The sequence below is a fragment of the Sardina pilchardus genome, chromosome 21, assembly GCF_963854185.1.
Source record: "Sardina pilchardus chromosome 21, fSarPil1.1, whole genome shotgun sequence".
NCBI lineage: Eukaryota > Metazoa > Chordata > Actinopteri > Clupeiformes > Clupeidae > Sardina > Sardina pilchardus.
The window spans coordinates 24,681,730-24,698,754 of NC_085014.1; the positions used below are offsets into that span (position 1 = coordinate 24,681,730).

Consider the following 17,025-nt stretch of genomic DNA (forward strand, 5'->3'; position numbering starts at 1 on the left):
TGCATTTGCTCTTTGCTCTCAGCTGACCATGAAAATGAGGGTCGACCTTTCATGTGAACCTATTTACAGAAGTATTTTTTTAATTACAAAGATCGAGACCAAACAGAGAGGTTACATTCTCGACCTCTCAACATGACAGTGTCGGTGATGCTTGAAATGACATTCTTCCTCTCTAGGTTTTTCAGGGGAAATACCACTTGGCGACCAAAGTTTATGGCTTAATAAAGGTGTTTATGGTTCAGTGAAGGTGTTTTAATGGTTTAATCAATACTCTTAAAGTAATGAGAGGCTCTTTGCAAAATGTTCAACCAGGCTTCAATGATATGTGGAAAGAATGCTTCAAATTGTGTGTAAATAGCTCACCAATTTTTGGAACTATTCCATCCACATAGTGCCCATATAATGTCCCTGCTCAAACACTCAGCTCTTGCAGTGTTCCTCTGGGCTAATCTCTAGGCCTGCTTGTCCATACACATTTTTAAATGTGTTTTGGAGGTTTGCGAATGAATGGTGTGTTAGGTCGGATTGACCACATAAACACGGGCAAACATTCACGAGGGGTTTAAATCATTTTTAAAACCAGACACGTTCTTGTCAAGTAGTCTGAAGAAAAATCATAATTTTCCTCCCCTGAGGAGTGTTTCATATTACCTATTCCTATCACCGCCCCAAGCCCCTCCCTGATGGGATGGTGTCTCCTTAGTATTTATTCCAGAGGACACCTATAACATAGGCTACTTGTTTGCAGTGGGGAGAGGAGCAGTACTGGTCAGAGGATCAAAATGAAGCACTTAACGTTGTTGGCTCTGGCACTAACCTTAATTGTTTCGATATGTGTTGCAAAGTCGCCATATCAAGCAGTTCTGCAGCACAGCAGAATAAGAGGACGGGCGCATGGGTAAGTTTAATCAACGTTAATTAATTACCGTTGTAAGAAAAAGTGAAACGATGTACTTAAGGTCAATGAAAAAAGTTATATGCAGTCATGACATTATCAGATAGCCTACTCTCTAAACTACGGTTTCATTAACATTGATAGGCTACTGCGTTTGAAAGAGATATTGAAGATATTGACTGCTAATACCCAACAGATCATTATAGATGTGAGAACTGTCCTCAGGAAAGTTATAATAATAAAAACGCTCTGTTTGTGTGTTCCTGTGTCAGAATAATTGAAACTTACTTGTCTTTTCCCATTGTAGCCCTAACGTCTGTGCAATGCAGCAGATTCAGGGAACGGATAAGAAGTATTTCACCAACTGCAAACAGTGGTATCATCGCAAGATCTGTGGAAAGCCAACGTGAGTTGAATGGGATAGCGCACACAGGAAAACTTTTGTCTTTCTTCGCCTTTCTTTTACATTGCACTGCTTCTGATGAAATATTGTCTACAAATGAGTCACGGAGATTATGCTTCTGAATCTGCTGACGGAATGCACTCTTATAGGATACACAATGATAGGGCTCTGAACTTTCCACTTTATTTTAGCCATCTTGTGGAGGTGCTGCTAATTCAGATAATGCATTTTGCATTTACATTTTGCGAGAGTAACGGCGAGTTTCCACTGAAGTGAGAGTTAATCCTGAAAATATCCTCTGTCAGGACCTCTAAAACGCCTCTGGAAAAATGTATCCCTTAGATCCCTGGCTGCTTTAAATTGATGCTGGATGGTAGTCTGTGATGTAGCTGTGTGGTTAATGATAGTGTTTTGTGGAGCCAAAATGCCAGCATGCTAGACATGGAGAACTTACACAAGCATGAAAAATAGGGGCCACTGTTTTAAGAGATTTAAAAAGTTAAATTCTTTCCTCATACTGGTGCCCAAACATCTTAGCAAACCATAATTACGCCCTGAGTCAACAGTGAAGTTGTCTTCTGTAATGTTGAACATGAAAGTTATTAGAACCACCAATTAATGTCACTCAAGCAAGGCTTTGACTTTAGACCATCAAGGGGAAAGCTTAATCTATTACCATTAATTACATTCACATGTAGGCTACACATCAGTTGTGTAGCCTATAGGTCTAGATGAAATCACTCTGTAACGTCCACTGCTGTCATCACTCTCTGGTGTTGAAAAAAATACCTGTTGGCTGGAGCAGTTTGGGTTTGGAGGCTACCCGTGATGCACCGGTGTTTTGGGTTGGGTTTGTTCTAGCAGACAGCCACAGTGTCAGCATAGCCAGTCCTTAACCACTTCTCCAGCTGATCTGGGTTGGTGATGTATTGACCTGATGAGGTATTTTTAGAATATGTTGCAAGGAGGTAGCTGTTTGCATCTGCTCTGTGTGTTATAGTAAACATTATGTTGAATGCTACTGACTTTTATCTGCAAAGTTTCAAATTCATGAAGATCACAAATGTATAGCTTGAAATGATCCAATAAGATCACAAATATGAAACTTTTAGCTCTATTTGAAAAGTTATCTTAAGTTGCCTTGCATGGCTTTAGTTGCCTACAGGCTCTATACCATTCATCCTATGTTTCCGTCTGGTCTAGTGCTTTTGTCTTTTTTTTTCTCAATTTGTGCCGGTGCCCATAAACAGGCCCATAAACAACTTTTTTTTGTCTGTTGGTCTCACAAGTTGTCCAAGTATTTGGTTTACGGTGAGTTTGTTGTTGGCACTGGGGAAAAGGCAGGTGTATTATTTTAAGTCGAAAAGCTTTGGAAAAACGTCCTATTAATTCCCTAGTTCTCTGATTTCACTGCTTCACCCAAAGACTTAGAGGTCCCCAGCACTTTGTCTTGTATATTAAAGCAGTCGAACTGTTTCATAGTGAGGTGGGGTATACCCTTGCAAACATCAACAAATGCATTCTTGTTAACAAAGGACTTATTAACTTGCCTGAAACCTGGACGAGTAAGATGCTAGTCAGTGGGGTATGAGCTGTTCACTGACTTCCTCTTAAGGAGCACTCTGGTTTTCCACTTGGAGGCAGACATGCTGCAAATTCCTCATCAATTTCATTCTCTGCATTGACTGATGGACAGGCTTAGAGGTACAGAGAGTGGTTCTTGGATATCGGATTTTGACATGGCATGGCCTTTTATGTCAGTGTAATGTAGAAGGGTGATGGGATTATGTTTTCAAGTAAGTAATTTCACAATTTTGGGGAAAAAAATTAACCAACGTACCACATCCTGAAAAAAATGAAGTATCAGCATACATGAAGTGTGAGGTAACTTATGAAACAGAGGAGGTCTTGTGCATTTCCACTTTACATTTCACAACAGTGTTTCTTTCATTGCTGTACAGAAAGTAAAAGAGGAAGCAGGCATAGCTCAAGGCACTGGACAGCTTAGGAAATGACGGCTTTAGATAAATCTGTGGAGGATCTATTGTCTTCAAAAACACACAAATCTTCCAAAAGTTGCCAAATGTTTTGTTTTGTTTTTGTTTTTATTTGATTCATCACAGAAAGTCCTGTGTTAATGCGTAAACAATCAGGCCTAGAATAAATATGACCGGACAATAGTCTGGTTTGTAAAAGCAAGACTCTAATCATTATCAGGTTGAATTTATGTTGATTTACAGACAACCTCCGAGGGGTTTTGAAGTTTAGGGGGAGCCGGGGTGGGTTGGGGCGGGGGTAAGGGGGTGCAGTCTGTGTGAACAATCCCTGTCTTTGTGTGAACAGCTCATAATGGGCATTGCAGTGAGGCAAACTATTTCCAGGTCACTTGAGGGGAGAGTAATAACCGGCCCCTTGACCAATAACCTACCTACACTCCACTGGCCTGCTCCGTTTGGTTTTTTCATCAGGGAATCATTACCCCTCGCCAGACACGATTTTTGACAGTCTAGATTACATGGTCTGTGGAATTCCCTCTAAACGGGAGTTGACAACCCAAATCAATTGCAATAAAAATTCCGATTGGGTCCTTTGTTGGATGTGGAATTGCATTTAAATTCACTTTCCATGTTGTAAAGTTCTAGATGTACTCAAGAAAAGGCCAAGGCCTTTTTGACAGTTGGAAATCTGCTCTTCTAGACTTTCCACATTCTTAAGCATCTTTCAAGCTGACTTTGCCACTTTTTTTTACCATTTGTGAGGGACCACACCATTTGGAAGTTCAATGTACACAGTGTTTGAATTGTGCAGCCTATCTGTTTATTTTGTCAGAAATCCATGGCTACCATCTTTGTTTATGCTGGCAAAGAACAAACAGGAGTTGAGTTACCATCTGTTTTGATAATCAGTTCAGTCTGGTTTCCAGTCCTCTGTGTTTTACAAGGCTACCCCCACTCTGAATGTCAGGATTGTCCTCTTTGTCTTGACTTACATCTTTAGCCTTACACTCCTTTCTTATGTTCCTAGCAGCTGATCGCTTAAATCCAAGTCTGTGTTTTTGTTAGAGATGATTGACATCCTGGAAGAAAAGAAACATAGCCACTGTAATAAATGACATGAGTTTTATTTTATACCTTTTGTAAATGAAAGAGGAGAACTGTGAATAATGGTCTTCGGGCACATTTATTTGTCTGTCTCCTTCTGTCATCAAGCAAGTATTTGTAGACAGAAGGCCTAGTGTTGTAACAATGTTTAGTTTCTAAAATGAATAAGTGATCTCATTATAGCTCGGAGACATAGTTCTTGTGTTAAACCATCCTTTATGATGCGCAACTAAGTGATAACCACAGTGGTTAGCTTGGTTTGAAATATGAATATACGGGGCCTCCTCAGCTTTTGACATTTGTATTCAGTGCACCCTCGAAAGATGGTTTTGAAGTATTTCCCATTTGTTTATGCTGGCAAAACACTCTTTCAGTATTGGTCCCTTTGTTCCCTCTCAGGACTTTCCTCTGGCCAATTCTGTGTCTCTGGATTTCTGTTCTCTCAAAGGAAATGAGTTTTTATGGCCTTCCCAGACCATTTCAAGCCTAGCACAGATTTATTATGGAAATACAAGGGAACAAAATGGAGAAAAGGACTGTATAGATATGATTGCCTTTCTTGAAAGACAAGGCAGAAGGTTGGCATCACACTTTTAAATGCTATTGCAGCAGAGGACTGTGATACACTTATGAAGTTTGAAAGCGGCAGTACAAATAACAGTGTAACAGCACATGTCATGGTAGCGTAGTCGTAAAAGTATCTCTGACTCTGTGTTTTGTGGCATGTTTGTGTCTGCAGGGTGATCAGCTATGAGTGTTGTCCTGGTTATGAAAAGGTAACGGGAGAGAAGGGTTGCCCCGCAGGTAAAGAGGACAATGTGTTAAAATTCCACATATGTGACCCTGCAAAGCAAAAACAGTCGCTTGTCGCACAATGCTATTTTGAGAAAATCCACAATAAGCAAACTTCCGGGTTAAAATGTTGAATTTCACGTTTCTGCATAATTCGACAGTATACAGTCTACAGTTTCATATCGTGAACTAATTTCACGGAAAAACATACGTTTTGACTGTTCAACCTGGTGAAGATTCAATACATTAACAGTCATTCCTGTTTCCAAGTTGATTTCTCCTCTTCTGGCATATTGTGACGGGAGAACCATGTCAACTTTGGATTAGTTTATCTTAGCGATAGTATCTGTAATACCTTCGATATACATATCGTTGGAAAGCTTAGTTTATGGCCGTTCATGTGGGCAATAACTTCATTTAGTAGATTTTACCAAAGCGACTGGTTTCGCTTTGCAGGGTCACATATGTGCCTTTGGTTCAGTTTCGCCTACTCATATGTATTGCTGTCGTGCAACCATGCGCTTGTTTTAACATGGGGTGATTGGGTTCTTTGTGCTTTGCAGCCTTGCCCTTGGTGAACATCTACAATACTTTGGGCGCGGTTGGAGCCACCACCACTCAAATGTACTCTGACAGGGCCAAGCTGAGGGATGAGATTGAGGGACCTGGCAGCTTCACATTCTTCGCCCCAAGCAACGAGGCCTGGGCTGCCCTGCCAACTGTGAGTAGTAGCATCAGTCCTCAGTCTACAGCTGGCTGGAAAGGGTTCAAACTTTACCGCTCCATAAAACTTTCAGCAAGCAAGCCTCTCATCTGAGGGCTAATTGATCTGATGACAAAATCGTAATGACCTCTCATGTTTTGGAACGCTGGAAACCAGTACAACATCTCCATGATGAGGTAATCTGTAGTCTGCAATGTTGTTTATGTGGTCACCATGATGGAATGTGATGGATCTCAATGCGGCTTGCAGGAAATTCTAGATGCCTTGGTCAGCAATGTCAACATTGAGCTTCTGAATGCACTGCACTACCACATGGTCAACAGACGTCTGACCTCTGAAGACCTGAAGCACGGCGCCGCCTTCCCGTCAATGTATCAAGACTTCGATGTTCACATCCATCACTATCCCAATGGAGTGAGTACTGGACAGCTGCATCGAGAGATAGCACGCAGAAGCACAAGTACATAATACTGCAGTGCTGTAATGAGATTTCGTCTCTTTTAAAAGGTTGTTACAGTGAACTGTGCCCGCCTTGTGAAGACCGACCAACATGCGACCAATGGAATTGTGCATGTCGTGGACAGAGTCATCACCGCCATCACCAATGACGTCAACACTTTACTGGACACCGATGATGAGCTGGAGACATTGCGTGTAAAGCAGCTTTTTATGTCTCACACTTTTGCATTACTTTTAAGCTATACAGAGTTATAGCTTATAAAAGTTACACAGTGACCATATAGAAAATACATTTGAGATTGGTATTTGCTTTGAATAGTCTATTTTTAAATCATATTCTAGGAGGGGATCCTTGCGTCACATAATACTAAGCCAATCCTTTTATTTCAGTGTAACCATGATAGCAATACTTTCAGTTGAATTGTTTTATTCGTTTTTTTGTTTTGTCGTAGACTGCTGTTGCTGCTGCAGGTTTGACCACCATGCTGGAAAGTGAAGGCCACTACACAATCTTCGCCCCAACAAATGAGGCCTTTGAGAAGATTCCTGCAGATACTCTGACCAGGATCTTGGGAGACCCAGTGGCCCTGAAAGGTAATTTATTCTAAGTGCATGAGTTTGCACAAGTTAACTGAGACAAGAACGTTGTGTGTGATAATGTATCATTTACATGTCTAAGATAAGGACCAGTCAATCATTATTCCCAACCTCCCCCATCAAAATCTGATGTTCTTTGTTTTCATGGAGCACAGAACATTTACTATTTTCAGTGCAAATTAGGTAATAGTAGGCTATCATGTTGTCAGTTCAAAACATAGTAGCATAAGTATTTCTTAAAAACAATGTTTGCATTCAGAAGAGTTGAAGAGTATCATTTTCTGTTCTTGACATTATTCTGGCTTGTCTCGTCTCTCCCTAGACATGCTGAATTACCACATCTTGAAGAACATGCACTGCTCTGAGTCCATTGTGTCAGGAATGCCCTTAGAAACTCTGCAGGGCACTGTTTTGGAAGTGGGCTGTGATGGAGATGAGATGACCCTCAATGGCAAATCCATCATTCAGTCAAAGGACAAACTGGGCACCAATGGAGTTGTCCACTATATCAATGAGCTCCTCATCCCTGATTCAGGTTGGCTTCCTGTCATCTCTGTGTGTGTTGTTGGCTTCCTGTCATCTCTTGTGTGTGTTGGTTATAAACAATCTATCTGAACAACTACCTCATACATTTCTGGTTAACACTGCTGACTAACTGTGCTGTATATCTTCAAAGCTAAGACACTCATCGAGCTCATGGAGGGATCCACAGTCACCACAGCAACCAAGATGTTTGTTGATGCTGGGCTTTCCAGTCATCTTACGGGCTCTGAGGCCATTACCCTGCTGGCCCCTCAGGACGATGCTTTCAAAGGTATGCTTGTAAAATGTTCCGCCGGTCAAAGGGGCCTTTTTGCTCTTCATCCTTGGGATTTTGTCTCACAACCACATGGAATTTGGTCACAGGCAGCTTGACCATGACTGAGGAGATGAAGAAGTTGATGAGGAACCACTTAGTGAAAGACCAGCTTTCTTCCAAGGGCCTTTATCATGGACAGGAACTGGAGACTCTCGGAGGACTTAAACTGAGAGTGTTTGTGTACAGAAATGTAAGTAGGCCTGCTTGAAGCTTTTATATATAATTTGAAGGAAAAGTTATTTAAAAAAACATCTGAACATGTAAAATTGAGCAAATTACTATGCTACAGCATATATTTTAAAGGTGTGTTTTATTGTTATTCTATGTTATATATATTATATATGTTATATATATATATTTATATTATATAATGTATATTGCTATGGATAAATGTGTCTGCTAAGTGTATGCTAAGAAACATACAAATAATTGTTTATTTTCATAGTAACAACATTTACACACCGATAGCGGGCTTGTCAGTCCGTGTTGCTTTGGATAGAAGTGTCTGCTAAATACCTTTCAACTACACACATCATACATTGATTTTCATTTCTTAGTAGGTCGAACAAATAACCACAATAAGTGTTCAGTGCTTGTCGTAAAAATACAAAGACTACTCCTCTATGTATATTATATCGCTGGTGTCATGTCTTCCCTTTTCCAGCCGTGTTCTATGTGCTGGTGAGGCTGGTGGATAAAACGTGTAGCGCTCTCACATTTCTGCTTTGCAATGGAATTCACAGACCACCGGAAACATCCTCTCAGCATTGACTTAACTCTTTCCACAGATCACATTTGAATCATGAGTCTTCACATAAAACAACATTGCACTGAGGACTGATTTGACTAACAAACTTGTCCCTTCTCCATCAGAACCTGTGCATTGAAAATGCTTGCATTGCTGCACATGATAAGACTGGACGATTCGCCACCATGTTAACTGTTGACAAGGTCCTTGCTCCGCCCATGGGAACAGTTATGGATGTCCTGAAGGCAGATAATCGTTTTAGGTGAGAAGGAGTTACCCTCCACCCTAATACTTTCCCTCTGATTAGTATTGGCCTTGAGGGTGTGAAGTCGAAAGGAAAGTGAAGATATCATCTTATGCTCTGAAGTTGATACCTTGCAGGTGTTGCTTGACTTGAGAATTCTTCCTTGCGCTTTGCAATTTTCTTTTGAAGCCCTAAAGCTCTGAAAATACCCTGCAGGGAAATATCCAAAGAAAAAGACGTGTGTAATGGGTTTAACAGAGCACAAAGCTGAAAGGGAATATGCAGCTGCACATTCCCACCCACATTCAAAGACTTATTGTCAGCGTGCTCAACACTTTTCCGCAGCGCTCGTGAATTAACATGTTCTAAGGCAGTTCCCGGTCCCTACATTTACTCAGGTTTTATCGGTGCCCTGTCTGTAACATTGTTGTGTCTTTTTTTATTTGAGCATGCTGTCTAATGGCCACTCTTGTTCGTTTCAGCACTGTGGTTGACGCCATTCAGAAGGCGGGCATGACCGAGCTGCTGAACAAGCAAGGAGCTTACACGGTGTTTGCGCCTACCAATGATGCCTTCAAGGCTATGCCCCCGGCTGAACTCAACAGACTCATGAGTAATGCATTTCACTGTCTTGCCAGCGCAAACATGCTGACTTCATTCTAAAACAAAATACGATACATAAAGCATTCAAAAAGGACAGGGCTGAACAAGCACTGAATTGAAATTACTGTCCTTTTTTGGGAGAGCTACTTGTTAAACACTTCTAAATTCTACTTCTAATTACAGACTACTTCCAATTCTAAAACGTTCTAGAACCTTAAATGATTTCTATGTTCAGTGTTGTGCATGTGCCCATGGACTTGCCAGCCTCACATTGATGTGTGTTTTATAGGTAGCACCCAGCAGCTTGCTAGCACTCTGAAGTACCACATGGGTGAGGGGCTCCTGGTCAGTGGCGGAGTGACCTCTCACACACGGGTGCAGCCCTTGCAGGGAGGGAAGCTGGAGCTGGGCGTGGTAGGTCAACTATAGGCTAAAGCAACAAGTATACTTCTGTGCATATGGCTATGTTGTACGGTCAAGCGGTCATGCATATCTGTGTGTGTGTGTGTCTCCCAACTGGATTTGTTTGGCTGCAGCACAGAAAGGTTGTACAGACTGGACACATGATGAATTTTGCATCATCCATTCAGTGCGTAGATCACGTTCCTACAAGGATGCTTGGCCTTAGCCCGCTCCGGGGTCATCCCTATGTTCCCTGGGTCCTATGTTCCCCAGTTTTCCCCAAAAGGGTCCATGTTCCCCGGTTGCAATACATACTGGGGAACATAGGACCCTTTTTGGGAAAAGTGGGGAACATAGGACCCTTTTTAGAATTCAAGAAAAAAAGGGTCCTATGTTCCCCGGTCCCATATGAAGTGGGGAACATAGGACCCGGGGAACATAGGTACGCTCCCTTAGCTCCTATAACCCTCCATCAATGAAAACCACCTACAGAGTGAAAAGGCGCCATTAAGAAACTGCCAAGTCAAGGCAGATTTCACTGAAAACAGAAATATCATTGTGTCATCATCATCATTGGTGTGTTATTATTGGTAAAAGCTATGACTTGTTTGAAGTGGTCCAGTTATGAGCCTCACGTCATTTTGTAACCCCTCTCAGAGAAACCAGACCATGTATGTGAACCGAGTGCCTGTTGTTGACGCTGACCTGATGGCCACCAATGGGGTTGTTCATGCCGTAAACACAATCATTAAGCCACTCCGTAAGCCTCTCCCTTTTTTTAACAATTTGACAGTATTTTGAGATTTACCATCACTTCATGAAAGTCACAGAATCCTGATTTAATGCCTCACTTATGTCTTTCAGCTCCCAAGGTTCAGAACGATCAAGCGGCTGGATCTGTGATAACACGTGCATCTGCAGTGAAAGTAAGTCTTGGTCATTATCTAATCACATTCATCAGTAATCACATCATTTTACCTCTGCATAGGGCATTCATTTTCATTATATTGAGAAATCACATTCTTGCAGGCCATTAGATTCCATTAGCATTTTCAGCAAACAGCGCAAGTGCATGATTAAACCTCACACCATTGTTTGCAGTACTGAACAGATGGATGTGTAATGGCCTTCTGTTTGTTTTCTTTGCAGGCAGGCACACAAGTCCTCAGAAATGGTAATTTTTCATATAAGTTTCACCTTTAATGATATTCAATCCAGTTGACATATTCAATGCAGCAGGGATGTTTTAAATTGAAACTTCACTGAAACATTGATCCACTGAACATAAGCAAATTCGATACTAATCGTCGGCCAAAAAAATGTTGTCACCAAGATTAAGGACAAATGTTACCACCACTTTTATTACATGACCTCAGGTGTAAAATGTGTGGGTTTCTCATAAAAGGGAATGATATTCATTTGCCATATTTTGAAATGGATTTTCACTTTGTCTGCACAAAACAGCGTACCTGCCCAGATCAGGAATGTGTACTCCCAACAAAATTGAAATAACACCTGTGTCAATCTTGGCGTAAACCCAATCTGACTGGTCGTTTTTGTCTTGTTATCACAGCTAAAACAAAGTGTTTCTAAATGTGTGCATACAAAATGATATTTATTCTTTTCATTTCAGACGATCTCTTCCAGAAGGTGATGCGGAGTCGGTCCAGTAAAACAATGACTCGTGTTCAGTAAATCCTTTCAAGCAAGGGGATAATTATCAACTTCACCTTCCAATATTTGAACTTGTAGTGTTTGGTTTATGGACGATATGCTTATTTTGGTCTTTCAGGTGATAGGATGTTTATTCTTGTGAAAACTGTTCAACAAACAATGTTGACAGACACAAAAGGAACTATTTTAGTAGTCAGAAATGATTTGTTTGAACTTAAGTAACAAAGGCCAAGATTTGGATAATCTCTTTGTTTGATGTAAGAACTATATGATAAACCAAAGACAGCAATTTGATATGATTTCATATAGCTTTATAAAATAATTTTGAATATTCGTTCAAGTGACTCTTGTTTTTCAGTTTAAGAATGTTTATCCAGAACAGATTTTGAGAATTGTATACTGTGTTTTGTTTTAATATACCTGTAGCATGTTTGCATGGTTTAAGCTGGAACAAAAATGCTATTTGGGCACATACCAATGCAGGTGTTTTATCATGTCTCCTTGATAATTGTCTATCCTTTGTGTTTTCATCAGTTTAAAGTAAAGTAACACACAAACCATTTGTACATTACTGTGGCAGTCATGTGTGGAATCAAGCAACAATGTCTGCACATATTCAAATAAAACATTTCATTTTTTTAATCAAGAGTCACCAGGGTATTTTTCTAGCCTCTTATGTCTGTATTTATATTTACGGCAGTTCACAGACATTTTCATACAACGTCATTTGTAAAGACATCAATAAACATTACATTAACATTACAAGTTTATAAAGTAAAGTCATAACATAGCCTAATAATAATATAACAAATACAAATATTTAGTCATAGACTAAATCAAATTGAACAGAATAATAACTATAAACATACCGTATAAGCCACAACTCTGTAAGAGCTCATAGTCAATTAATAATGGGGAGAATTTTTAACTGACACTTTACCGAAGGTTTAGTATCTGTTTTTGTAAGGTTCTCTTTTCTTTTTCTGAAATGCGTGTTCAATGTCCAGAAAGCTGATAGCTGAACTTTATGAAGTAACACCATCATACAGGCTATTATTTAAGTTTCCTTGTTTTCATTTTTTCCCACAACACCCTATGGCTTTAATCCACTCTAACATGAGGCACTTAAAGTCCCGAGTATTTACTCCTCCACACTGTTGATAATGGGAACCCTTTCATAGGAAGGAAATATCAGCAGGGACCAAGGCTGTGGGGTACTTTGCCAGTCAACATTACAGAAAAAGGAAATATATTATGTACATAGTCGGCCGTTCCCAGTTGGCAAGGTAAAGGAGTGATCCGGAAGAGTGAATAAAACATTCCAGTGCTGTTGCACACTTAATGCCAGCCACAGGCAGGCTCAGTATGGGAAGGCAAGGATGTGTGACAGCCAATCCCTCCAGAAGTGGCTGAGGGGGCTTCTGAGTCACTGCCAAAGACAGTTTAACAAGTCTAAATATTGCCAGATAAAGTATGCATAAACCAAAGGTCACCGCTTTCAGTGGGGGCATGGAAAAGCTCAGGGCCACTGCTCAGAATTCCACTAAAAGGGATGAATGAAGAAAATGCACTCACTGTAAACTCATAGCCCTTTAAGTGAAGTCAGAAAAGCCACCAGATCAGATGGAGTTGAAGTCTGTTGTTCCATTTCAGAGGGTAACCTGTTGGGATGAAGTCAAAATGTGGGGATTAGACTGTGGGATGCCGCTGGGGCTTGGCATGACATTTCTCTCGCTTGATTGCATTTTAAAATGGAATATGATCAGACTTCTAAACAATATAAAGATACTGTTCAGAACCTTTTGCAGGCCCTTAGTGGATATGGGATGCCGATGTCCCATTCTAATCTCATGGTATGTGTCAGTTAAATGTTTACTAAACAGTCAGTGTTCTCATTATTTCCGCATTCATCATTATTGTATGCTCTACCTGTGCAAGACCCTTTTGGAATCCCTGACTAAGTGGAGGAACCACTAACACAGAACATATGTGGTGACATTAACACCATACTATTATGTGGTGCTGAGCTATGTGCGTCACTCAAATACCCCTACTTTCCCAGTAGTCTTTTAAAAGTCCACTGTCTGACTAATCACATTAGCAACAGTAACAAAATATCAATCACAAGTACAAACATTTCGAAGAAACTGGAGGCATATCCATCTACTGTATATCTATCTATGTAGCTAGCTATCTATCCACTACAGTGGGGAGAATAAGTATTTGAACACATGTTAAAGTTGACTAAAAAGAGGAATCTAAAATCATCTTTTGGAAATTGATCTTAATGCCTTAATTAAAGAAATGAGCAAAAATCCAACCTTTAAGGACACTAATTTCTTTGTGAATGAAGAATGTATCGTAAATAAATAAATGTTCTTCCTTAAAATAGGAGAGAATACGTATTTGACCTCTATGTTAAATTCCCATAGAGTCAGGAAGATTTTTTATACGTTTTTATTGTCAAAGGATACAAGGATACAAACAGTTTTATTTTTCACATGCATATCATTACTAAAGTAAAGAATGCAGTGAATTTTTTCAGTTCCTTCGCCTGTTGTTCATATGGGGGGGGGGGGGGGGTAAGAGTAAGCTGCAGGGGGTGAGCACCAAGGGACACCCAGGAGCAACATGGATCCAGGATGCTATGCATCCTGATAAAGTCTCCTTGGCATTTGGAATTAAAATAGCCCCACATCATCACATACCCTTCACCATACTTAGAGATTGGTATTGTGTTTTTCTAGTTAGCCTGTTTGATACTCATTGAGCTCAATACAAATCAAACCAGCTAATAGGCTAACTGAAAGAAACACCAGTTTCTAGGTATGGTGAAGGGTATGTGTTGATGTGGGGCTATATTAATTCCAAAGGCCAAGGGAAACTTATCAGGATGCATAGAATCCTGGATCCATGAAATAGCTGGTATTTAAAAATAACTATACAAAAATATGTCCTGCCTCTATGGGAATTTAATATTTCAATTTCAATTTAATTTCACTTATAGAGCGCCAAAACATTACACATGTCTCATGGCGCTTTACAGAGTGTTAAACATTCAAAGAGAGGGTCAACTAGGCTACTTATTCTCTCCTATTTTAAGGAAGAACATTTATGAATTTACAATACATTCTTCATTCACAAAGGAAATTGGTGTCCTGAAAGGTTGGGTTTTTACTCATTTTTTAAATTAAGGCATTAAGATCAATTTCCAAAAGATTTTGTATTCCTCTTTTTAGTCAACTTTAGCATGGGTTCAAATACTTATTCTGCCCACTGTATACAGTAGGCTATATATATATATATATATATATATATATATAGAGAGAGAGAGAGAGAGAGAGAGAGAGAGAGAGAGAGAGTGTGTGTGTATACACAGTCAGTCACACATATGTCCCGTGTGGTTTTATGTGCAATTGGATAGACAGAATGGAATTCCACGCGTGGATGGGGTTTCCTCTATCTTAATCTAATTTATTTCACAGTCAGTCTGGCAGCTAGACCTACATAGACTCTTTGACTGGGCAGGTCTGTTTTTTCATGGATTAAGGAACTTGCGGAACAGCCTCAGGTTATGCTAGGTTTGGCAAGTTATGTAAGAAATGAAAAAGAAAAAAATAGGGAGCACATCACTTCTCTTGGAAAAGTCAAAGGCAGATAGTTAGAGCTTACAGAAGACTTCTTATCCAGAATGACCTGTGACACATCTGTTGCCCTTTGCCATGTCCAATCAGGAAAGATCATCCTACAATGACACTCAGAGGGAAGGATTATCTTGACCCAGAGCATCTGTCTCAAAGTGTTCCTATTTATGTGGACATTGCATTATTCAAGTTAACTGAAAATAGGTGGGCACAATACATAGTAGCTATGACATTTCAAGACTTAGGCTATGGAACTGCAGGATTAATCAAATGATTGAATTAATTAAATAGCTTTCAGTTATAGTCTGGAGAAATAACAGCTGTGGATACTTGGGTTTGAGTGAGTTCATAAGATTGCTTGCTCCATTGTGTTTACAGCCAATGAGAAAAAAGTAATAAATAAATAAATTTACTGTAGGCTACCCTATTGGTTCTTTGGCATGACAGGGTCTGATGTATGGGACATTTCTATAAATCTACACAGAAGAATTATTAACTGGTGTGATGCTCCTTTTAAGATGCTACCTCAGGCTGTTGCACGTTGGATACCATGAGGTCTGCAACTCGACAGTGAGACTACTTGGTGAAGGCTGCCAACTGGTGGCTATTATTGTTCATTGCAGACAAAGAGCATTCTCTCAGATGTTCTGGTGCTTGGCTTCAAGTGCCTCACTGTTCATTAATTTTGGAAAGTGTCAAGGCCTTAATCATCTCATAACCACCAGTTGCATGTAGACTATTGCCGGGTAATGATACAGACGTTTTACAGTTTGAAAACAAAAACACAGAATTTTGACAATATTAAGGGTGCAAGATGTATCTGTGAGGTGAAGTAGGCCTAGGCCTACAAGCAGAGAGATCTTGAGATAGGCGAGATGGACTGAATTGTCAGCCACAACAGATTGGCCTATCCCAACCCAATTCAAGACGACAGGCATGTGATTTGAGTGACACTGGAAAGAGGAGACACATTTTATTCATGCTGGTGTGGAGCTAGCAACATCGGCGTTACCGGCTTTCTATTGGTCAACCACTCCTGAAGAGTTTTAAACGCCAGACAGAGAGGAGCCACATTTAGTGACGTCACTGGACCGTAGCACTGCTCGAAGAAACTGAAAGAACAGTGGTTTTTGTCGGTGTCCTTCCGCTCATTACTAATGTACTGCTTTAAGGCCCAGATCAGCCTGCAGCTGTCTTGTTTGATGTCTGTGAACTTTGCTCAATATTTCTGGTTAATAACCGTTTTATTGGTAGCCTACCACTATAGGAGTAGGCTAGCCTAGGTCTATGCTGTCATCCGACGTAGGCTATCAGTGAAAGACTGACATTGCCTAAAGTAGCCTAAATTAGCCTATAACAATTCATTATATTCAATTTGAACAGGCTCGAACAATTAGTCAATTAGACGAAAATGTTAGTAGGCTATTCGTAGTATGAATTAGCAATAGATACAGCTTATAGGCTACTCCAGACTCGTTTGCAATTAGGGGACACTTGCTTTTAGCCTAGCCTAAGACGTAAATGTTAACAAGGGAGGCTACACTGTGCAAGCGCTGCACATCCCCGTTCAGGCATGAATTCGGTTAACGTTAGAGGTGAAGAGAAAAAAAATGTCATAGAAGCACTGAGAGTCTTCATTAGGCTCCGAAAAAATACTTCTTAGACAGTGTAAGCTAAACATCTGAGTATGAATCATTGATCTTAAAATACTACCCATCTTTGAAAAGATTCGAGAAGGTGTAACTTAAGTTACTTTATATTTTCTCACAGGACTGACTTAGCCTACTTTACCGTGCAGTTGGAAAGTGCCTGATCATAACGAACATGCGATAACAAACTATCTGACAGCCAGCGTTCTGCAGACAGGGACGCAGTAAAAG

General features: G+C 40.2%; 1 protein-coding gene across 1 annotated transcript; it reads left to right on the forward strand.

Annotated features, from left to right (window-relative positions):
* Positions 1-743: 743 nt before the first annotated feature.
* Positions 744-12,143, forward strand: tgfbi (transforming growth factor, beta-induced). The gene is made up of 17 exons (XM_062524885.1): positions 744-898; positions 1,203-1,301; positions 5,139-5,203; positions 5,755-5,912; positions 6,165-6,329; positions 6,423-6,569; positions 6,827-6,968; positions 7,294-7,506; positions 7,648-7,785; positions 7,878-8,020; positions 8,704-8,840; positions 9,305-9,435; positions 9,715-9,839; positions 10,485-10,587; positions 10,692-10,753; positions 10,977-11,001; positions 11,461-12,143. Exons 1-17 carry the CDS (start codon positions 783-785, stop codon positions 11,520-11,522), a joined length of 2,031 nt encoding a protein of 676 aa, XP_062380869.1. The 5' UTR covers positions 744-782; the 3' UTR covers positions 11,523-12,143.
* The last annotated feature ends 4,882 nt before the right edge of the window (positions 12,144-17,025 follow it).

Bases quoted from the DNA above. Each gene is read 5' to 3' on its own strand.
- tgfbi (XM_062524885.1), top strand. From the start codon at position 783: ATGAAGCACTTAACGTTGTTGGCTCTGGCACTAACCTTAATTGTTTCG. The intron at 6,570-6,826 runs GTAAAGCAGCTT...GTTTTGTCGTAG, and splicing joins ATGAGCTGGAGACATTGCGT to ACTGCTGTTGCTGCTGCAGG. The intron at 6,969-7,293 runs GTAATTTATTCT...GTCTCTCCCTAG, and splicing joins AGACCCAGTGGCCCTGAAAG to ACATGCTGAATTACCACATC.